This window comes from Sciurus vulgaris (genome assembly GCF_902686455.1).
Source record: "Sciurus vulgaris genome assembly, chromosome: 15".
Lineage (NCBI taxonomy): Eukaryota > Metazoa > Chordata > Mammalia > Rodentia > Sciuridae > Sciurus > Sciurus vulgaris.
Window position 1 is genome coordinate 77211390 of NC_136476.1, and position 23703 is coordinate 77235092.

General features: G+C 51.0%; 1 protein-coding gene across 4 annotated transcripts in view; it reads left to right on the forward strand.

Moving 5' to 3' along the window:
- Positions 1–21349, forward strand: part of GSN (gelsolin) — a 53109-nt gene extending 31760 nt beyond the window's left edge. For all 4 annotated transcript variants that reach the window (XM_079113774.1, XM_079113772.1, XM_079113771.1 and 1 more), the window contains 14 exons: positions 3770–3931; positions 6252–6401; positions 7438–7527; positions 7836–7968; positions 9184–9272; positions 9433–9648; positions 11164–11297; positions 14603–14693; positions 16428–16598; positions 17179–17353; positions 18191–18315; positions 18412–18489; positions 20074–20134; positions 20948–21349. In XM_079113774.1, coding sequence (XP_078969900.1) covers positions 3770–3931; positions 6252–6401; positions 7438–7527; positions 7836–7968; positions 9184–9272; positions 9433–9648; positions 11164–11297; positions 14603–14693; positions 16428–16598; positions 17179–17353; positions 18191–18315; positions 18412–18489; positions 20074–20134; positions 20948–21117 — 1845 coding nt within the window. In that variant the 3' untranslated portion in view covers positions 21118–21349. The remainder of the gene's footprint in view (positions 1–3769; positions 3932–6251; positions 6402–7437; positions 7528–7835; positions 7969–9183; positions 9273–9432; positions 9649–11163; positions 11298–14602; positions 14694–16427; positions 16599–17178; positions 17354–18190; positions 18316–18411; positions 18490–20073; positions 20135–20947) is intronic.
- Positions 21350–23703: the final 2354 nt, after the last annotated feature.

A 23703-nucleotide genomic window follows, 5' to 3' on the forward strand; every position in this document is an offset into this window, starting at 1 on the left:
TAAACCTGTTAAATTCACCCTACTCAATGGGGAAAGATAACAGGAGGTTTTTGTTTTTTAAAAAATTTTATGGAGTATTTTTCAGAATTTAAATGGCATGTGTATTTTGACCCAACTCTTTTTTTTTTTTAATTAAAAATCATAAATTTACATAGGGCCATCTTGTTTGATTCATTCTGTTATTATTTTCCCTTTCACCCACCCCTCCCACCCCTCTTTTCCCTCTATACAGTCCTTTCTTCCTCCATTCTTACCACCCTCCTTATCCCTAACCCTGTTTTTCTTTTTTTTTCCATGTAAATGTCTATTGCTTTTCCCCTTCTCATGGTAAGAAAGATGCAAGTTTAATGCAAAATATCCAATGGTACAGAAGTATACAGGTTGTGGACAGTGAAAGTCCCCCACGGGTTTCCTCTTGTAAATATGTTCCAAGTGGCAGTTCATTTTTTTTTCTTTCTTTCCATGAACGTACCTGTCTCATCATTTCAATGTGGAAAGTGACTCTTTAAACAGTTTATCCTATTGAATTTCAAATTATTTGATACCAATCTCTTCCCACCTAATGATGAGAAAAGAAACAACAGATGAATCTAAAGATAGAAAGCAACAATGAATCTAAAGATTATAGTAAAAAAAATAGGAGTAACCTCCAAAAAAATTCCTGCCCCGTACCTTTGGAAATCCAGTAGTGTTTTCTCAGAGCATTTATTTATTTATGTTAACTAACCTTGCCAAGTGTAATTTCCTAGATCAGTAAGAGTAAAGGAGTTAATTAGGAAACTCATGGCCACAATCATGAGAAATCAAGTATTATTCTATTTTATAAATTTTATACAGAGAAGTCCTGAGAATTGAGATTTATGACATAAAGTAACCCTTTTCCTTTTTTAAGAAAAAGGTTTTTTATCTTGCCAACCCCCCCCCCCCCCCACACACACACACACCAAAACCCAGGGACTCTCTACCACTGAACTATATACCCAATCCTTTTTTGTTTTTTTTTGGTACTAGGGATTGAACCCAGGGGCACTTAACCACTGAGCCACATCCCTCCCCTTTTAAAAATATATTTTATTAGGTACAGGGTCTTGCTGAGTTGCTTAGGGCCTCACTAAGTTGCTGAGACTGGCTTTGAACTCATGATCCTCCTGCCTCAGCCTCCTGAGTCGCTGGGAATACAGGCCTGCACCAACACACCTGGTCCCGATCCTTTTTTTTGTTTGTTTTTTGTTTTGATACAAGGTTTTGCTAAGTTGCTGAGGTTGGCCTCAAACTTACTATCCTCCTGCCTCATCCTCTCATGTAGCTGGGATAACAGGCAGGCGCCACTGTGCCTTGCTAGGGTTTTCAATTTTTTAGTAACAAAAACAAAAAGGCATGCTCCATCCAGTTAAGAATTTTAGGGGTGTATTTTTTTATACTTAATTTTTTTATTTGTTTAGTTATATAGAGATGTATTTTTTTAAAAAGTGCCTGGTCTTCCTTTCCTCTTGCCTCCTCATTTCCTTGTCTCTGAGGAATCAGTAGGAAAAGTTGGTGGGTCCTTGTACCTCTTGGAAAAGTCGTTCAGATCCACTCTCCCTTGATGTCCAGCTGAGTGGAGCTCCAGGTGAGGGCTGGGCTGACAGATCACCGACCTGTCCCCGGACTGGAGAGCCGAGAGGTGAAACCCAGCACCGCTGCCAACTAGCGGGAACCCCAGCACTTTTGGTCTGGACTCTCCTGGAGCCTCCTTTTCTTTGCTGGTGACATGGGGTGACACAAGCAAATGGGGTGACCTCGTGGGCTTGCGTGTGCGGAAGGCAGGACTGGCCCTGGTGGAGCACAGCCGTCATGTGCGGTGCGTCCTCCTCCCTGGCTGCTCCTCACCTGCTCCCAGCCAGCTCCCCTCCATCAGCTCCCACCCATGTCCTTGGCACTCTGCTCTGCTCTCAGATCCCAAGCATCAGTGCCACCCAGTGCCTGAGCCCCCTTAGACCTAGCCCTGCACCCCAGCACCCCATCTTGTTTCTTCGGATGATGGGGAAGGTGACGGGTTGTTGCTTGCTACTTAGTTGTGGGCAGTGAAGTCGAGAGTGGAGGCTGTGAGCCTCCCCCTGCTGCACATCGAGGTCGTTCACAGAGTGGCACCCACAGCTCCCTCCAAGGCCCTTGAAGCCAGGCACAAAGGCAGAGTCAGCTGAGGGCTTGACAGCTCCACCGAGCCAGGGAATGTGGAAAGGCTCTGTGCTGATCCCAAGAAGGGACACCAGGGGGCGTTCCAGCTCCTGGCACTTGAAAAATGGCTCAGAGCGGGGCTTGTTCCTGCCTCCCATCTGGGTGACCCCAGCAACCTTTGCTGCAGGAAGCCTGATGCTGGGGGAAGAACGTGGGTCTTACATGCTGGGTTTGAATCCTGACTCCTCCATCTGCCAGCAGTGCAGTCTGGGGCGAGCCCCTCACTTGTGGGCTCTGCTTCCCTCTTCTGTGAGGTGGGGTCATGATACCTCTCTCATGGACGATGCCTGCAAAATGTCCCGCACAGTGGGCATTGTCATGTCACAGTATTATGAGTGGAAATGACAGGGGCCTGATTCAGACAGCTCCCTTTGCCTCCTTGCCCTCAGCGAGTGTGGCTTGCATCAGACTTTGCACATCTCTGCAGAGAGAAGTAGGCAGAGGGGGACCTGGTGGGGTGGCTGCATTTCCAGTCTCTCGGAAGCCCTTCCGCTTCTACCCTCTTGTCGCATGGAGTAGGGAGAAGTATCAGAGCGGGAGCGGGAGGCAAAGTTGCCAGCCTTGACTGCCGCAGGCTTGCTGAGAGCCCATGAGTAAGTCACTTCACTTCTCTGGGCTTCAGCTCACCGTGGTAAAATGGGGTGCGGTCTTAGGACCTTTTTTACTCTGGCCCTGGGATCTGTAACTGGTGGGAAGAAACCCCAGCCAGTTTTCCTTGGGTTTCTGCTGAGCCAGGGGCATTTGGGCTGTAGCAGGAAAGCCCTCTGAAGGCCTGCTACAAGACCAGTGATGCCTGCAGCCACCCAGCACTGTCCCAGCAGGGTAACTATCCCTTACCCCCAGCACCTCTGAAGGCTACGTTGGGTGGTACAGGCAGATGGGTGGGCGGGGCCAGTGCCCAAACACTTCCCAGGAATCCTTGAAGGATGGGAAGGATTTAGAGTGCCTTAGTGCTTCCCAAAGGAGGTTTTGCAGAGCACTTGAGCTGGAGGCAGGATGTGGTGGAGATAGGTGGCTCTTGATTCAGTCAGGTCAGGGAATGCCAGAGGCAAGCAGGGGATTTGCCAGCACCTACGCTTAGCTCTTGTGCATTGTGTAGCAGTCAGCAGTGAGGAGTAAGGACCATCCCCTACACTTTCTGATCATGGAACCCTTTCCTTACAGAGTCTCATGGGGGAGTTGGGTGTCATAGAACTTTCCTTGGGAAATGCTGGTTTTGAGAAAGGAATATTTGCAATTTTTTGATTTAGGGAAGTAATTCCAGGGGTCTTTTAGTGGAGTGAATATGAGATTCAGTGGGACACAGTGTGTAGGGAATTTAATACTTAAAACTGTGTGGCCTTGGGCAAATTTCTTTCCTTTTCTAAACCTCAGTTTCCTTCTCTGAAATGAGCATAAGAATGTCTCAAATGATAGGATGTGAGAATTCTGCATTGACTGATTGTCACGGGATGCTGTACAGGCAGAGTTCCCTTCACCATGATTCTATGCTCTTCCTACTTTCTTCCCTGGACCCTGACCCTGGATTAATGCTGCCTCCTTCCCCCAACAGAAAGGTGGTGTGGCATCGGGATTCAAGCATGTGGTGCCCAACGAGGTGGTGGTGCAGAGACTCTTCCAGGTCAAAGGACGGCGTGTGGTCCGTGCCACTGAGGTGCCTGTGTCCTGGGACAGCTTCAACAATGGTGACTGCTTCATCTTGGACCTGGGCAACGTGAGTCCTGCCCCACCCTTCCCAGGGGCTGCTGACACCAGGGAGATGGATACACTCATAAATAGGTGCAAAGACACTCACAAACAGGGCAAACCCCAGGGATCAGCAGGCCCTGTGCCCTGTGGGTAGTCAGAGACCCATGGACAGATGTGTCCAGCATGCATAGACTCCTACACGTGTAGACTCAAGCCCATCGGGCACATGTGCATAGACCTGAGTACACCTTGTTTGCACAGGAATTTGATTGACACCTAGACTCCCTGACACTTTTGTTTATATTTCTTGTGTACCTTCCCCCTGACCCATACTGGGATTGAACCCAGGGGCTTTTTTGTTTGCTTGTTTGCTTTTTTGATACTAGGGATTGAACCCAGAGATGCTTAACCACTGAGCCACATCCTCTTGGAATTTTTTATTTTGAGTCAGGATCTCACTGAGTTGTTAGGGCTTGCTAAATTGCTGAGGCTGACCTTGAATTTGCGATCCTTCTGCCTCAGCCTCCCAAGTCCCTGGAATTCCAAGCATGTACCAGCATGCCTGAATAACCCAGGGTCTCACTAAGTTGGTGAGGCTGACCTTAAACTTGCGATCCCCCGCCTCAGTTTCCTGAGTGACTCTTGTGTACCTTTTGACATAAACACCCACTTGAAAGTATATGTCAGGCATGGGTAAAAGCACAGGCTCCTGCCCACCAAGCGTGGACATCTGCACCGTAGCAAATGCCCTCATGTGTAGACCTGGGTCCACATGTATGTGTCATACCCATGGATGCACATGTATATCACTTATGACAGTGAGTGTGGGATGCACTCCCCACTACCCTATAAATGGGTGATGCTTTGTACGCACTTGCCTCACAGATCTGTGTGAGCACAAACCTGCAAATGGACCCTGCAGGACATTCCGCCCCAAGACTCATGTGCACGTATGCCCGTGGTGTGATGGCCCCCATGACTTAGCGTGAGCTTTTTAATAGAGTAGAACAGACACAGAAAAGTGTGTGAGTCCTGAGTGTCCAGCTCAGTGGATTTCACAGCACGAACATACCCACGTAACACCAGATCGAGAAACAAGCTCACCGGAAGGCCTCTGTTGCCATCTTCCAGGCTCTTTACCCACAGGGCCATCCTCATCTGGAACTCTCTCAAAGACATAGATTGGTTTCACTTGTTTCTCAACTACACATTTGGCAAACCTCAGTCTTTCATGGCTGAATTCCTTGACTTAACATTGCATTTGTGAGATTCATCTGTCTGTTGCGTTTTGTAATGCAGTTATTCTTCTTGCTATATAAGATTCACTTGCATGGTGTCCCACAATGTATTTATCCTTTATGTTGCTGATGGACACTTGGGGTGGTTTCTGGTTTGGGCTCCATCCTTGCCCAGGTCCTTTGGTGGACATTTGAGTACAGTTCTGACAGATATGTTCCTAGGAGGATTGTTGGCTCATAGGGTGAGGTAGAGTGAGATTTCGTAGCTATGGCCAAATGGTTTTCCAAAGTGGCTGGACCAATTTATATTCCCATCAGCAGGTATCTTGGTTCAATTCTGCTGCTGTAACAGAATACCTGAGTCTGATTGATCTATAAAGAAAAGAAGTAAATTTTGACTCTCAGTGCTGGAGCCTGAGAAGTCCAAGATCTGGTGGCTGCATCTGGTAAGGGCCTATGTGCTGCTTTGTAATGTGGCAGAAGCAGGAAGTTCAAGCAGGAGCATGCAGAAGAGACAAGACACGAGGGGTAGTCTTGCTTTAAAACAGCCTGCTTGGGCTGGGGATATAGCTCAGTTGGTAGAGTGCTTGCCTTGCACAAGGCCCTGGGTTCAGTTCAATCCCCAGCACCACAAAAAAAAAAAAAAAAAAAAAAAAAAAAAAAAAAAAAAAGCCTGCTTTCCTAAGAATGAATACATTCCCATGAGAAAGAAATTAATCCTTCTCAATGACTTGGTCACCTCTTAAAGGTCCCCTTCCCAACACTGCCACAATGGCAATCAAATTTCAACATGAGTTTTGGAGGAGACAAACCATATTCAAACCCTAGCAGCAGGCAGGTTAGTGTGTAACCTGTAATGGCATAACGGTGATGTGGTTGTATCTAGGAAGAACACATATCCCCAGGCGTGAAGCCCCACACCCTGGAGTGCGAGCATCACCCTGGAGGTACTTGGGGCGTGCACATGTGTGTGTCCTGCCAGCCTCACCTGGGCAAGCGCAGAACAAGGTGGGCTTGCACGCACCCATGGCCGCCTCCTTGCCACGCCACCGGGCAGGGCTTACATGAAGTCTGGGGTGCTGACTTCCTGGGATCTCTGTCTTACAGAACATCTACCAGTGGTGTGGTTCCAACAGCAACCGATTTGAGAGGCTGAAGGCCACGCAGGTGTCCAAGGGCATCCGTGACAATGAGCGAAGCGGCCGGGCCCAAGTACATGTGTCTGAGGAAGGTGCAGAGCCCGAGGCCATGCTCCAGGTACTGTGGGACGCGGGTGGGTGGGCAGGGGTGGGCTGCTGTGCGTTCAGTTCACACATTAGGCCGTTGGAGGGGAATGTGAGGGAACTATGCTCTGCACCCCTCCTCCTGAAGGCCTTTTGTTTGTCCACCAGGCCAGAACCCTTCAGGGAGTGTGGAGGATCAGCTTCCCTGGCAACCCCTAGACCCCCCTGAGAATTGCATAGATGTGGTGCATTCTGGGAGCGTGAGCCACACCCTCCAGGAGGAGGGCCAAGTCCTCCAAAGGAGCCAGGGAGGAAAGCCTGTCAGCATCTCCTGGGGGTCAGCTGAGACAACCGAGACCCAGTCCCCAAATTCCTCCTTTGGTAGTTCCTGATAGTTAATGGCCTGTTCAGTCAATGATATGATATGCCAGCCATTGTGTTTTGTGGCTTATCAAAAGAGGCAATTTTCACACCCCCTTTTGGCTCCTACTTGCCTAGGAACATCTAGTTCCAGGTTTTGGAAAGAGCAGAAGGTTCGTTATATGGAGAAGGGGAGCCTGATCATCAGCCATGGTTTGGGAAGGACAGGAAGTGGGCTGTTAAGGCCAGACAGGCCCAGAATGGAGGAGCAAACATAGACTCTGAAGTCAGCAGGGATCAGGGTCCAAAATCTGACTTAGCTAGCCATCTCACAAAGTGGGCAAGTGATGTTGTCTCTCTGGACCTGAGTTTCCCCTTCCATAAGCTGAGAGTGATAACCTGTGTGCCCTGTCATGCCATCTCTTGAAGCCCGTGGTCAGAGGTGTTCAGGAGCTGCAGCCAGCACTAACGGAAGGCAGAGGACCTGCCTGAAGGGCTGTCCTGGAAGAAGGGAGACAGTCAGGGAAGGACTTTTGACAAGCAGATCCAGCTGGGCCCCTCACACGGGAATCCTGTGAACAGATGTGGGATATTATAGGGGACAGACTCTACCTGGACGGTCACTCTGAATGCCTGTGTGGCCCTGCCTGCCAGGGGAGCTCTCTCAGGAGCCCTCCTTCACGGCCACCCTTTCTGTCCATCTCCTGCAGGTGCTGGGCCCCAAGCCAGCTCTGCCCGCAGGCACTGAGGACACAGCCAAGGAGGATGCGGCCAACCGCAAGCTGGCCAAGCTCTACAAGGTGAGCTCCTCAGCATGAGACCTGGCTCTCCCAGCTCCTCTGCTGTGGGACCTTAAGCAAGGCAGGGTCTGTGATGTGGGGCTGGGCTCTGCTTTCTCTTGTCTCGGGAACGCTTGTGTATTTCCATGTTGCTCCCGAGTGTCAGTCAGTAGACCTGGCAGAGCAGAAAAGGAAAAAGAAAAATAAGACCCACTGGGCTCAGAGCTGGAGGACAAACGCGTGGCTATCACTTGGAGTGCTCCGTGTATGGGCTTGGGGCATCCTCTTGCTGACACTCATGTGCCCTGCTCATCTCCCTGTCCCCTCAGGTCTCCAATGGAGCAGGCAGCATGACAGTCTCCCTCGTGGCCGATGAGAACCCCTTTGCCCAGGGGGCCTTGAGGTCAGAGGACTGCTTCATCCTGGACCATGGCAGGGACGGGAAGATCTTTGTCTGGAAAGGTACTGGGGGCAGGGCCACGGTCTCACCTGGTCTCTCGGATTGGTCTCTTATGACTGTCAGGAGCTCCTGGGAAGGCAGAATTTTGGAGACACCCTGGTGCTGTGGAAATCGGGAGTCTTATTGACTACCCTGGCTTTGCAGTTGACTTGCTGTGTGACCTTGGGTGCTTTCTTTAATCCTCTCTGGGCCTCAGATTCCCTATGTGAACTCATGTTAGTATTTCCCAAGTGTGTTACAATGTCAGTTCTCCGAGAGGTTCTTTGGTGTCTTGTAGATATTACAGAAAAAATGTCTAGCTCTGTGGTCAGATACATTCACGGACTACAGGGAATTGGATAATGTTAAACGTTAGACTTTAAATGTGCTGATGTACATTGGGGCTGCTCATGAAGGTGCTTGATTTCTGTCAGAGAAGCATCATGCTTGAAGTTCACAAAACTCTTCAAGGAATATTTTATGGGAGGCTCTTGGGAAACATTGGCCCAGATGTTTCTGAGAGGCCTGAGATGTTGAGAGTCTCCCTCTGTGTTCTCCCCACAAGCTCTAAGGCTAGTTCCAGGGAAGAGGCCAGAAGGAGAAAGACAGTAGATGGACAGAGAGCTAGCACGTGCTCGTGGCTGTTACTATAAATACTCTCTGGACCCCTTGGGCCTGGACTAGCTGACCTTGGTCTTGACCTTGGCAATGGGAAGTCTGGGTACTAAGTAGCCAGGAGCCCTCGGAGTTGAGATAAACTTGAGACTGCAGAGTGGGACAGATCCCCTCACTGTGGAGGGAGGCTGGAATATGGAGGTGGGGAGTCTGAATCACAGGATTCCCAGTTGTTGAGTGGTCTTGGCCAAGTCATGTAGCCTCTCTAAGACCCTAATTTTCTCATGTGTAAATAGCAACAGTAATGACATTTATTGCACGAAGTGTTGTATGGATTGAATGAAATCATCTATGTATAGTTGTGAGCGCAAAGTACGTGCTCAGTAAATGGCCCACAGTGGTTTTGTGATTGCTGTCATTGACCAGGGTCCCAGCTGGACCCCAGGAGCCCTGGGAGCCCTCAGCTCCTGGGGCAGGGGGGGTGGGTGTCTCGTCTTGGCTCTCCACAGACTAAAAAGAGTAGGGAGGTGAGTTTGGCTACCCGTTTCTCTGGATCATTGGACATTAGGCTGTAGTGGGATCCTAGATCCCAATCCTCCATTGCCTTCTCTGACTGCCAATAGGCAAACAGGCCAACACGGAGGAGAGGAAGGCTGCCCTCAAAACGGCCTCTGACTTCATCTCCAAGATGGAGTACCCCAAACAGACCCAGGTGAGTCTTGGGGGACCGGGAGGGATGGGTCCATTTTGGGGGATACACGCTGGGGAGCGAGTGGTGTCCCACCCTCAGTGTGGACTGGGTATCTGAGGCTCCCAGGAGGACCCCTGCCAGGCACCCAGCCACATCCTACCTCTCCCCTTCCCCTTCCCAGGTCTCAGTCCTTCCTGAGGGTGGCGAGACCCCGCTGTTCAAGCAGTTCTTTAAGAACTGGCGCGACCCAGACCAGACGGACGGCCCAGGCTTGGCCTATCTCTCCAGCCACATCGCCAACGTGGAGCGTGTGCCCTTCGACGCTGCCACGCTGCACACCTCCACCGCCATGGCCGCCCAGCACGCCATGGATGACGATGGCACCGGCCAGAAACAGGTGCTATTGGGGGGTGAGGTGGCTGGGCTGGTCCAGGCCACCAGGGCAGTGGGGTGCATGGCTGGGGTGATTTGCTTAGGGACAGGGTCACTTGGGTTGGGTATCAGGGCTCAAGTAGGGGTTTGCCGTGGAGAGAAGGGGTGGAGAGTGGTGGGCATTGCAGGCAGGACTCGCTGTTTGGGGACAAGGGTGCTGTCCCAGGCTAGTGCTGACCGCATCCTCTGGGAGGTGCTGTGAGTGCGGGTTCCTGGACTTGGTCCTGTAGCCAGTGGACTTTTTCTTTTGTCCTTTTGGAAAAGGCAGACTTAGATATGCTCAGTTCTGTGCTCTGGAAACTCATTGTGCAAATGGGTGTGAAGCTGGTGAATGGACTTAGAGAGTTGTCAGGATGCCATTGTAACAGTTCAGGGGAGAGAAGGTGATGCCCTTGAGCCTTGGGAGACCCAATGGCAAAGGAGAGGTGGGGGTGGGGCTCAGGGAAGCCTGTGAGGAAGAGTCCACTTCAGGCCACTGTGGCTGCATTCCTGTGGCAGGAATAGCAAAGGTGTTCATTTTGATTTATGACTCTTTTATCGTTGGTGTTGTTATTTATCCACTGCTGCTGTGGGTTGGGGAGGATGTAATGAAAATATTTGGGGCAGGGCACAGTAGAAGGAGCTCTGGCAGCCTGGCTGTGACCTGGAGCAAGGTTCTTAACCTATTGGAGCCTCACTTTCTTGCCTATAAAGTGGGGGTTTAATCCTGTTCCATTACCTTCAAGAGTTTCCAAGATCCTGAGACTGTAGGACCTTTTCTAGGAATTGGAGGAACATGGTGTCTCTGCTGTACCACCAGGTGGCACTGCAGGGCCTCCCGACCACTTGGAAAAGGTCGTGTTATGGAAGTGCTGCAGAGACCTGCCAGCAGGGGTCTTTCTGAGGTCACTTAGTGATGGCCCTGTCTCTGGAGGTATCTGCAAATCCCAGTGATTCAATAATGATACAGATAATAGAAACATTAGTAATACAATAATAATTATATTCATAAGACCAGCTGCCATCTATGGAGTAGTCAACTGGTTGCTGGCACCGTGTTGGACCTCCACGAGTGAACTCTGGAGCTTCACAATTCTTCCAGGAAGCTACTGTGATTATCCCTGTTTTTCAGATGAGAAAACTGAGGCTCAGAGAGGTTCAGCAAGTTGCCCAAGGTCACATGACCTATAAGGGGTGGGGCCTGATCTTGGGTCTGGGCATGGCTCTTAACCCCCACTGGGCTACACAGGACAGGAGCTGCCATGATAGTCCTTACCAGGGGGAGGTCCAGCATGGGGCGGGGGTGTGGTTTGAAGATCCAGAGTCTCAGCCCCGCCCCTTGGAGACTCTGTGTTTTGGGCAAATCATTTAATTTTATCCTGAGCCCAAGTCGAGTCACCTGTGGAAGCTTGGCCTGTCGCCCTCTGTGCCGTGGTTTCCAGATGGCCTGAGTTGGGGCAGGGATGCTGCATGGTATCTGACCCCAGCTCTGCCCTGACAGATCTGGAGAATCGAAGGCTCCAACAAAGTGCCTGTGGACCCTGCCACGTACGGGCAGTTCTACGGAGGTGACAGCTACATCATTCTGTACAACTATCGCCATGGTGGCCGCCAGGGACAGATCATCTACAACTGGTAAGGGCCTGGGGCCGTCTGCTGTGTTGGGGGTGTGGGTCACTGACTGGGCCCTGGGTGTGGCAGCAAGGGGGGGAGAATGAGCAGGACGGAGGGAAGTCTGGGTGTGTGGACCTGAGGTGGGACAGCCATCCGCTGCAGGAGAGCCCACAGTGCCACCTGTCCTCGTTCTCCAAACAGCATCTAACTCACTCTTACTGAAAGAGGATGACACGTGCATTGTAAGTGATGTGGTGAACAGGTGGAAGCAAACAAATCACACTTCTCCCACAGTCCAGGCTGCGTCCCGAGCACACTCCTGTTGACCCTTCCGTGTTTTCTATACCTATAAATAAGTACAATTATTATATATTTCAACTAAAAATAATTATTTAAGCAATCCTTTTAAAGTAAAGGGTACACTCAGATTGTTCTGTTATTGAACCCAGTTGCTGGGTCCAGAGTTGAGGAGGAACACTGAATCCAGAAAGAATTGCAGCGCAGGCCAGGCTTCGTTAAGGGACTTCCGCTGGAGCCAGCAGGTCGTCACACTGATAGGGAGGGTGTCCGGCTGGCTCCAGTAGAAAAAGGGGCCAGGAACTTCTTTGCCCAAGGCAGAGGGAGACAGCACACGGGGGACAGTGATCCCAGGTTGACTCAATAAAGAGCAAAGGGGATGAGCTTTCATGGCACCTCTGGAGTAGGCAGGAGCTTGGACTCTTGGCACCTTCAGACATTGGCGGGAGTGGGGGGGGTCCTGTGGCATCTGCGCCCTTCCTCCCGCCTCCTCAGGTGTCCAATGTCTCATTACTATCTTAAGTCTCTCCCGGATGTGCCTTCTACTTTGCTAATAAGGTGACAGCAACTGTGGGTCACTTGGGTGACTGCCGAGTCCTGCATTTGCCCCTTGCCACCTGGCGTTGCCCTTCTCATCTGGGAGAGTCTCCAAGGCTGTTATTTTCAGAAAAGTGCAGACCCTGCCCTGGCTGGCTGGAGCTGGCGCTTCTGCTGGCCGTAGTCTCAGGAGGCTGAGCCGCCTTTCCCGGCCGCCATCCCCTGGCGAGTGAATCCTCTCAGCCCCGTGGCCTGGCAGGCCGGCTCACTGTTAGCTCCTCGTTCTCTAGAATGGCTGTCAGACCCTGGAGACTGAGAGTGGGCCTGGCCGCCTCTTTTCCCTTGAGAGGTATTTATCCTTATCCTGAGGGTCCTGTTTTTATAGGGGTCCCCTTCTGTGTCAGTTCCAAAATCAAAATGATAAAGAGGTGTTATTGAGCCATCTCATCCACACCTCTGTCCTTCTCTACCCCATTCACCAGACCCCCTCCTGCCTGAGTAACCACTTCCGGTAATTTCTTGCGTATTCTTCCAGTAGTTCTTTAATGCAAACGTAAACAAATGCAACTCCATATTCCTGATTTCCTTCCCCACGTACTATGTTTATTGTTCTACACTTTGCTTTTTTGACTCAGTTCTTTCTGGAGACCAGTCAATGTCATTACATAGCTTCCTCTTCTTTGGGTGGCGGCGCTGTGGCTGATTTAACCCACTTCCTGCTGATGCATACTTGGTTTGCTTCCAGTCTTTAGCTATTACAAGCATCTCTGAGATTAGTAATCTTAAACAAACATCATGTGGAATGTGTAGAGAAGTCCCTCTAGAGAGAGTTCCCAGAAGCGGGGTTCTGGGTCAAAGAGTCAATGCATCTGTCACTTTGATAGATGCAACCAGTTTCCCTTGAGCATGATTGTGGCTTTTCGCATTCCCACCAGCAATACGTGACAGACCCTGTTCCTGTATCCACACCGCTGGACTGTGTTGTCAAATTTTTAGATGCTTATCAACCTGATAGTTTATAACCTGATGTCTCAGTGTTCTTTAAATTTGTGTTTGGGGCTGGGATGTGGCTCAGTGGTAGAGCTCTTGCCTGGTATGTGCAAGAGCCCCATCCTGAGACAAGGAGTAAATGCCAGGTGGGATCCTGGGTGAGATCCTGGGTTAGATGTGGCCCCATCCCCAGTACCAAAAACCAAGCCGAAACAAAAAAACCAAAAATAACCAAAAAACAAAAATAAAACAAGATTCTGCAAATTGTGTTTGGCTTTATATATAGCCTCAGACTTTTTAAAAAATATTTTTTATTATTTGTCAATGGACCTTTATTTTTTATTTACTTATTTATACATAGTGCTGAGAATTGAACCCAGTGCCTCACACATGCCAGGCAAGCGCTCTACCACTCAGCCATAATCCCAGCCTTAGCCTCAGACTTTTTATTTGATTATTGGATTTTGTAATTCTTCTTTTTATTTTGAAACAATTTTAGACTTGCAGAGAAGTTGCAAAAATTGCCGACAGTTCTTATACACCAGGACCCAGGTTCCCCTGGGGTCACGTCCTAGATAACCATCACGCAGGAACCTACCATTGTTACAATGCCTCCTGCTTTCTGTGGGCTTTCCTGGTACTTCCCCAGCTTTCCCACTCGTGTCCTTTCTCTGGTCCAGGATCTAACCTAGTATCCCACATGGCCTTTGCCCCTTGTCTCAGACTCCTGGAATCTGTGGCACTTTCTCCCCGTTTTATTTTCTTTTACAACCTTGACATTTTTGAGGAATGTCGTCAGGCAGTTATCTTATAGAATGAATCTATAAGACAACTTCTCACTTTTGAAAGCAGCTTAAAAAATTTAAAAATAGATATTAAATGCACATGGTATAAAGTCTTAAGAAAGCTTTTTAAAACAATTAGCTGTGGTAGCACACTGATTTGTCAGATTTTGCTTATTTGAATAACATATATTGGTAATGGGACATTTAGGCAGCACAGGAAGAGGTGGGATAGAAAGCCCAGCCACCCCTAACTGTCCCCTCTCACGACAGTCATCACCGATCTTTTGGTGGCCATCCATCAGACCTCTCTGCCTGTGTCCACATCAGGCTGAATCGACTGACGTCTTTTCCTACAACTGGGCTCATGTCTGCTTGCTGTTCTCTGACCTGCCTTTCCACATAGTGAAATGTTCTTGGCCACTCTTCTGTATCTCAGATTTGAGTCTCAGAGCACCTGCGTTGTCCAGCACAGGATGACCCAGCCAGGCCCCTGTGGGGCACATTTAGGATAAGGAAGTCCATTCATTGTACTCAGATCTGTGTAAGACCAGTGCTAAGCCAAGAGCAGGCAGTCTTGGTTTGGCTCCTGGCCCTGGTTTCTCTTGAGAGAGCCCCTTTCTTTAACTCGCTTCTGCCCCCTGTGATGTGGAGATTTGTGGGTTTCTCAAGGCAGGGCTCTGTGCAAAGCTCAGTGCTGAGTCTCACTTCCTTCTACAGGCAGGGCGCCCAGTCTACCCAGGATGAGGTTGCTGCATCTGCCATCCTCTCTGCTCAGCTGGATGAGGAGCTGGGAGGAACCCCTGTCCAGGTGAGCCAGCCCATTCCCTCTCTGGGCTGTGGCCTGGACCTTGTCCTTCTGGTCACTCACTTGACTGTCTATCCATCCATTCATGCAACAGATATTTATGGAGGGCTTCCACCTGCCTGACATCACCCCTGCAGCCAGGGACATGCCTGCCCTGGTGGGCCTTACAGTCCAGGGGGAGGTAGACACTCGGCACACATGCACACGGATGGGTGTGTGGACCATACACCATGACTGTGCAGCCAGCAGAATGATAGGACACTGTGGGAGTATTGGGACAGGCCGTGTGGCTGAGCAGGAAGAAGATGGGTGTGGAGCAGCCCACGTGGGTTTGAACGCTGACTTCATCTCTGGGCCACATTGGCCAAGTCGCTTAGCCTCTCTGTGCCTCTGTGTTCTCCAAATGGGGGCGATCGCGGTACCCACCTCAAAGGATTCCTGTGGTTGAGGAGTAAGAGTGAACATTTGTAAAGCAGTTAGAGTCATGCCCGACACATAGGGCCCTTCCTGTGTACATGCGTGGTAAGTATAAGGACATGAATGTCCAGAAAGATGTAATGAGATTTGAGAAGCCATCCTCCCGCCCTTGGGAAGGCACTCTTCAGGTGGGGCCTAACAGTCAAGTCGGAGTTGGCCAGCCAGGAGTGAAGGGAAGCGCGTTCCAGGTGGAGAGAGGAACATATGCAAAGGCCCTGAGGTGGAGGCAGTGATGGCATCAAGGGGAGGGGTGTACTGTGACTTGAGGCTGGAGAGATGGTCAGAGGGGCTGGATCACATGGAGGCCACAGTGATGGATGCTGACCTTGACCCAGAGAGTAGCGGGGAGTTGTCAAATGGTGAAGTTCCCTTTGGGTGAAGGGATTTCTGGTTAAAAGGTTGCTCTGGCTGCTGACTGAGCCCTGGAAGGCCACGAGCCAGGCTGAAGAAGTCATGGGAGAAGCTGACAAGAGTTCTGCTGCCTCCATCCTGCCCTGGGGGTGGGTGGGGCTCTGCATTTGAATCAGGGTCAGCTTCCTGATGACTGGGACAGTCTGGGTGCCAGACAATGAGAGGGTCACTGCCTTTGCTCATTCATCCCAACAACGGTGTTGGCAGTAACTCTGGGCACCATTTGGAGAGGAAGAAGCCTGGAGGTTGAGATGGTGCCCAGGTGCTCCCTCAGGTGCCCAGGTGCTCCCTCAGGTGGGCCTTGACATGAACTCCAGCCCAGCCATGGCAAGTGGTTGCCTGGATTTAGTTAGCAGGGACCACACCTGGGTTTGAAGCGAGGGAAGACACATGGCAGAAGCAGATGAGACAGATCTTGGTGTAGCTCCTGTCCACCACCCAGCCCTGTGTGTAGGAGGGGTCTCTCCAGATCTGGACGGCCTCCTTTGCTCTGGCTTGTGTGTCAGGAACTGACGTCACCCTTCTGTAAGAATGTCCACCACCAATCCTTAAGCTTCCATTTAAGGGAATATCTGCAGACACGGGCTCCCCTGGTTCTTGGACTAGACTCAGGGTCAGCAAGGCAAGTCCTCATGGGGGTGGAGAGGGGGAGCAGCCGAGGCAGCGCCCAGGGGACCTCAGGAAATAGCACTGTCTCCAGCCTTCCTGCAACCCCGGGTTTCCTGCCCAGGGTCACGTTCAGAGGCTGTGTGGTGGCCCTGTTTGGGGTGGGTGTGTGGGTGCAATGCCACACAGAAGGACTGATTGCACTGCCCCCTTTTCCTGACTTGCTCTCCTGTCTCCCTCCAGAGCCGTGTGGTCCAGGGCAAGGAGCCTGCCCATCTCATGAGCCTATTTGGCGGGAAGCCCATGATCATCTACAAGGGTGGCACCTCCCGCGAGGGTGGGCAGACTGCCCCCGCCAGTACCCGCCTCTTCCAGGTCCGGTCCAGCAGTGCTGGAGCCACCCGGGCTGTTGAGGTAATGCCCAGGTCCTGGATCCCGGGAGGGATTCCCTGGAGCCTCCCAGGCTTGATGGGCAGATCTGCAGGCCCAGGAGTGGGTGGGACTGGGCGCGGGGTTGTGCCTTCCTATGCTGGCAGCAGGACTGTCTTAGATGTCCGCCTGTTTCAAGGACACCCAGGGGCCCCTGCACATCTTCCGTAACACTGCTCGCTCCCTGCACAACTGGACACTGTTCCTGATTCCATTCCAATGGCGCTGTCCCTTTCACGGTGGAAGGCAATGACCCGGACATAATTCTCTAATGTGGTCTGAGCCCTGGAGAAGAGGGGTGCTCCATCACTTCCTTTGTTTTGAGCACTCAACCTCTGTTAATGGAGCCCAAAATTCTAGAATCATCTTGGCTCATCACTGTGCATTAGAGACTCACAGGAGTCAGCGACACCCCTCAGTATCCAAAGTTTGTGCGCTCAGCTATGCTGGGGTGTTTTCCACGTCCCCACCTACGTGCTGGTCGCTTTGCAGGGTCTCTTGGGCTGTGAGGAGGGACCTGGGGCTTTGTATCTGGTTCCTGACGGGGTGAGCGCTTTTCTCACAGGTGATGCCCAAGGCTGGTGCGCTGAACTCCAATGATGCCTTTGTCCTGAAAACGCCCTCGGCTGCCTACCTGTGGGTGGGTGCAGGAGCCAGTGATGCTGAGAAGACGGGGGCCCAGGAGCTGCTGAGGGTGCTGCGGGCCCAGCCCGTGCAGGTGGCAGAAGGCAGCGAGCCAGGTAGGAAGCACGGGGTCTGCCGCTGTCAGCTCTCCCTCCTTCCTACTGCCAAGGGCGCTATCTTCCTACCTGTCCCCAGTGCCCATCCTCTGGCATGCGTTAAAGAGAAGCAATTGGATTAAAATGTGGGCCGTGGTCAGGGAGAGGGTGCTCTCCAGGAGTTAAAGACAGGAGAGCACAGCGCAGGTGAGGGCAGTCTGGGAGGGCTGCTGGAGGAGGAGGTCACTTCCCTGGAAGCCTCGGGAGACCTAGGCAGGGCTGCTGGCCTGAGGGGCACAGCTGTCTCTCCTCAGCCTTAGAATATGCCCGGGCAGACTCACCACCAGCCTCCTTTGTTTGCTGAACATAGGTCAAGAACATCTTCCTTTTTCTGGGAATGAGGAACCAAACTTTGGTGTATATTTTATTTTAGTGAGTTTAAGTGTCAGTATTTTCTTGTGAAAGAGCAGGCAGAGACTGAGCAGGTGTAGTGGAAAGAACATGGAGACGGAGGTCAGAACAGATTTGCACCCTGGTTTGCTGTGTACCAGCTGTGTGCCTTGGCTGAGTCGCTTGACCTCTGAGCCTCCACTGCCTCCTTTGTTGAGAGGTGATGATTATCCCGTCCTGCAGTGCTGCCGTGCTGCCGTGCCTGCTGCCAGGACTACCCTCTGAGGGCCTCCCTTTCATCATCTTCAGACTCCCCCAGGTCCCCTCCCCTCGGCCCCTGGGATTTTAGGTGGAGTTGGGGCTGCGGAGCAGTCGGTAGGGGTCTGGTAGCACTTGCCACCGGGTCTGGGGAAATGTGCTGGTGTGACAGTGGCCTCCCCCAGCAACCACTGTGGCCTCCCCTCACAGACAGCTTCTGGGAGGCCCTGGGCGGGAAGGCCACCTACCGCACATCCCCGCGTCTGAAGGACAAGAAGATGGACGCTCACCCTCCTCGCCTCTTTGCCTGCTCCAACAAGATCGGCCGCTTTGTGGTGAGCCCCTGCCTGGGCAGCAGCCCCGCAGCTCCCTCTGGGGGAAAGGGGGGGTGCCGAGCCCTTCCACCCTGAACCTCCCTCTGTCCTTCCCAGATCGAAGAGGTTCCTGGCGAGCTCATGCAGGAAGACCTGGCTACTGATGACGTCATGCTCCTGGACACCTGGGACCAGGTGAGTGAGAAGCAAGGTGAAGGCCAGAGGCAGTGGGAGAAGCTGGACTTCCAGCTCTAAGAGCAGTTGCCAGATGCCTGCAAAGAGGCAGCACCAAGTGTTCTCAGAAATGTCCCCGGTTGTTTCCCCGCTGAGCCTGTTTCCTCTACTGTAAATGGGAGTGAGGGTCCTCCCTTGAGGACTGCAGAGCACCAGTCAGTGCAGACTGGGCCGGCTGGGCGCGCCCCCTCCCCTCACAGCGGGTAAGCACTTACCTAAGCCTGCTGGTGAGGAAGGCTGAGCTCCTGGGTCACCCGGGGGATGGCAAGTGCCCCTCTTTCTGTTTTAAAGGGCTCTGGGCTCTGCTTCTTCTCACAGAGGAGGCTGGTGAGCCAGACTCAGATGTGAAAAGGCCCTCCCTCCCTCCCTCCCTTCCTTCCTTCCTTCCTTCCTTCCTTCCCTCCCATACCCATCGAGCCCCTGATTTGTGCCTGGTGCCTTGTGTGTTGGATGCTGGGGAGGGAGGACTGAGTGGAGCGGTGTTCCCTTGCCCTCACAGGTCTCTAACCCCTCCCATCAGATCGCCTTCTCCCAGAACCCTCGGGGTTGCAGAGTGGCCGGCCCCCAGGGCATGAGCCTCCCCTGCCCTGCCACAGGGCTGCTTCTTGGGTTCCTAGCTGGGAGGGTCAGCACCAAAATGTCATTGATTGATCCGTGGGCTACTTAATCAGTTTGTCCCTCTGTTTATTATTCACTCAGCCAGCTTTCATTCAGCACCATGGTTTTCCAGGCAGAAAGCTGAGTGCTGGGAATCCTGTGATGAGCCAGGTGGACAGAGTGCCTGCTTTGGAGGGGCTTCCACTTTAGGAGACAACACACTGATAGTAAAGAGCAGTCAAGTCTGGCATCTTATTGTCCAGTGCCATTTTATCAATGGCAGGTGCTCTTGGAAGTGATATTACAGATGACACATAAAACTCAGCTGATAGATTTTTATGTGAAACAAAATTTGTCAGAAGGCACAAAATGGTGGTAATGGTAGCTGTTTTTATCCCAAGTCTTAGACCCATGTTGACCAAGACAGAGATAGGCACATAGTAGACTTTCAATGTATATATGCTGGATGAATAAATGAGTAAGAATGTGTTTGGCTGCTCATTTGTTGAACAAATAAATGCTTTTAAAGGAATTGTTCATGAACTTTTTGAGAGGGGTCTCCAACTCAATGTCTGATGGTACCCGGTCAATCTGGGGTAGGGAGTCTTGAGGAGTGGTGGAGTCTGAGGCAAACTGGATCTGCCCAGCTTCATCCAAGTGAAGGTGAACACCCACGGCTGCTGGATCCTCTAATTTCTTAAGAGAAGTTGGGAATCTAGATGTCATCATTGGTTATTAAATTTGTGGAAGAAGATATTACGTGGATTGGCAGCTGGGCCAGTGCATTTGTAGGTTACCACTTTGTGACCTCTGTTCCACATCCTTCCAGCCATGGGCTCTGTTAGTTAGCCGAGGGCTCTGTCTTGTTCAGCACGTGGCGCCTCCCCGTTCCTCCTCCAGCAGGGATTTGGTCAGTACGCTCATGTCCTTTCCATTTCATACCTCCAGGTCTTTGTCTGGGTTGGAAAGGACTCCCAAGAAGAGGAAAAGACAGAAGCCTTGACATCTGGTGAGGATGTCTGTGTGGTCTTTGGCCGTGGGGTGGTGGGCACAGCTTCTGGCGTGGGTCTGGAAGTTAGCATCATGGGGTGACCACTCCCTCCTCCACAGTCAGGCCCCCATAAGCCCTGCCTCAGGTGGTGTGTTGGTCAGCTCTCTGTTACTGTTAGAAATATCTGAGATAATCATCTTGTAAAGAGAAAAAGATTTAGTTTGGCTTATGGTTTTGGAGGTTTCAGTGCCTGATCAGTTGACTCTGTGTCATTTGGGCCTGTGGTGAGGCAGTGCACCATGGTTGGAACACGTGGCAGAGCAAAGCCATTCACCTCTGGACTAGGACTCAGAGAAAGAGGAGCCAGCAAGGTCCCATTGTCCCCTTCCAGTGACTAGAAGACTTCTCAAAAAGCCCCATGTCCTCCCCTTCCAATAGTGCCACGCTACAGACCAAGTATTGCATGGGCTGTAGAGGGCCTTCCAGAACCATATTATATAGCAGGCTGTGAGAAAACAGTTGAGTTGCTTCAGGAAGCTTCAGGGAAAACCAGGAGAAGGAAGGACCAGAGGAGAAGCTGCATCCAGTTTCCAGGATGCTTGAAAACTGGATGTGACAGGGTTCTGATGTTAGAAAGCAGATCCCTACTAGTTTAATGGAGCTGATTTAGGGACTGGGAACCTAAAAACAGGTTCTTTCATATCTTCCAAGTGACATACCCTAGGAAGGGCCGAGAGTTTTGTGGCAACTCGTGTCCTGAACTACCCTCTCCCTGGTGGGGGAGGCACTAAGAATTCTTGGGGGTTCTTTTTCCCACCTGTGTGTCTGCAGCTAAGCGGTACATCGAGACGGACCCTGCTAATCGGGACAGGCGGACCCCCATCACCGTTGTGAAGCAAGGTTTTGAGCCCCCCTCATTTGTGGGCTGGTTCCTTGGCTGGGATGACAACTACTGGTCTGTGGACCCCTTGGACAGGGCCCTGGCTGAGCTGGCCGCCTGAGGAGCGACAAGACCCATCAGGGTCACTTATTCAGTGCCTTTTAGAACTGTCTGTCTCCCAAAGTGATCTTACAGTGAGCCAGATGTGTGTGCGGGTGGTATTTTTTTTTTTCTTTCTTTTTTTTTACAGTAGACAAAAACAGCCCTGCAAAATATCAGGGTTCTTGCAGAATTTTCTCAAATATCTGTGCTTTGAAAATTAAATTCAATAAAAGCTTTTTGAAGTGTGTTAATTTCATATGCCTTAACTGTTCTGCTTGTGCAACAGCCCCAACATACCTGATAGCAAGAGTGTCTTCCTGCCTGTGTCCCTACTAGTTCTGAGAAAGGCACTTTTGCATGTGCCTGTGAACCAGTAGATGAGCTACATCCACCCTGGGTACTAATCCTGGTCCTCCAAGAAGCAGATGCTCATCTGAGATGAGATGTGCTCAGACTGTCCTGGGGGGAATGCTACACAGGAAGACTGGGAGGGCCATCAGACCTGGATGCAAGTCTGACCTAGGTGGAGATGAGAGTGGGCTGGGCAGAAGCATCCTTCCTGACCATCCGGAAGGTTTGGCAAAACTTTCAGGCAGTTCTGAGCCAAAGTTAAAGTGTTCTTTAATGATATGGTCCTATTTTTGTTGTTTTTTATTGTCGCTTACTGTATGTAGCAGAGTGTTTATCATTTCGACCATTTGTAAGTGTACAATTTAGTGGTATTACATACTAAATAATTTGGAGTAGTTATCACACTATCGGTACCCACATCTTTTTCATAATCCACAACATAAGTGCCTTGCACATTAATTAGATGATAATTCTCCATGCCCTCTCGACCCCCTCTGTCCTACTTCGTCTCCGAAGTTGCCCTGTCTGTGTGGAGTCACACGATAGCTGCTATCTGTACCTTACTTGTTTCATTTAGAATAGCATTTTCAAAATCCATCTGCGTTGGAGCATGTGCCAATGTTTCATTCCTTTATGTGGCTGGATAATATTCCATTGTTTAGATATGCCTCATCTGGTTTATCCACGCATCCGCCAAGGGACGCGTTTGAGTTATTTCCACCTTTCAGCTGTTGCGCTAATGCTGCTGTGAACATAAGTGTACAAATATCTGCTTCATTCAACATGTTTTGGGCCAGAGTCAAAGTCAGTCAAGGAAGGAGTTGCATGTCTCTCACAAGCAGGTGTGTCTTGTGTCCCCACTGTGTCCTGTCATTGAGGGGCATGGCTTTGGGGCAGCTGTGGGGATACTTTGAAGCCAGCATCTGGGGCCCTTAGTTACATTCTGTTGTAGAAATTGGGCAAGGTGCATCGTCTTAGTTGTCACATCCTATGGACCTACCTCTCCACTGCTGGTTCCCACAGCTTCATTCTGCTGCCCCAAAGCTGTTTGGAGAAATCTCTGCTGGAGCTGCCTCTGGATATGCCCAAGTTTGCAGACTTTGGAGGCGTGGGAGAGGGATGGATTCCTCAGTGCCCTGTGTGATCCCTTGGGTTTGAATCTGTGTCCATGCTCCGCCTGTCAAAAGTCCCTCTTAAACATTTTCATGAACGGCTTCAAAACCTTTTCCCCATGGAGGTTCCAAACCAGCCCAAGGAACCTGCTGGAGGACAGAACCTGTTCTCACCCCTCCTTCATTCAGGACTCTGCACCATGTTACCCGCTCCCGTTCCATGCCAGCTCCCTGCACCCTGTCCCCATCCAAGTTATGGAGTGAAACTCCTTTATGTGGGGCTGTAGAAGAACAGAAACCAGAGTGAGGGTTATGTGTTGGGAAGAGTGTGTGTATGTGTGTGTGTGTGTGTGTGTGTGTGTGTTTACACGGGTGTTTCCAAAGCTGGTTGAGCCCTGGAATTATCCAGGGAGCTTTTTAAAAGTATGATTCCCCAGGGGCCCTATCTCCAGAGATGCTGATTCATCACAGAAATGACAAGGGTAGTGGAGAAGGAATGTTCCGGGTGAAACGTGGGGATTGGCAAGTCCTCATGGGCAGAGGGTACAGCAGGGACAGAGCCTAGGAAGGAGAATGGGTGTGCTCAGGGACAGACAGCGGTGTGGCTGGAGTGGATGCTGGGGAGTGCTAGGTTTTGGAGCTGAGCCACTGGTGAGTGGGCCCTTAAATGCCACATCAATGGGTTTGGACATGATCCTGTGACGTCTACTACCCACAAAAGCTTGCTTTCAAGTGGTCAAAGCAATCAACCTGACAAGTGTAAAGTCCTGGAACAAAATCAGCAGTTACCAGCCTAAACTTCTAAGGATTCACTAGAGGCAGGTGGAGATCTGTCAGACAAAGCCACTGTACTTCCTGGAAGTTCACAGGAGGTCACACTGCAGGTGGACACGCCTGAGAGTTCTTCTGGTCTATGCTGGCGTGCGAGGCGTGGCTGTGGCCTCTGGAGAGCGGTGCCATGCTCTGAGAAGGGAAATTGCCTGGGGCCACTGAATTGCTCTGACTTCCTGGTTTTCCTGAGCAAAGAGTGAATCAGTAACAGTTTCACTTCAACCACATATTTTCTCTTCCTAATAATTTTAGACTTTGGCTGTCCCAGAACTGAGAAGTCACCGTCATTTCAGACTATCCCACAACAGAGA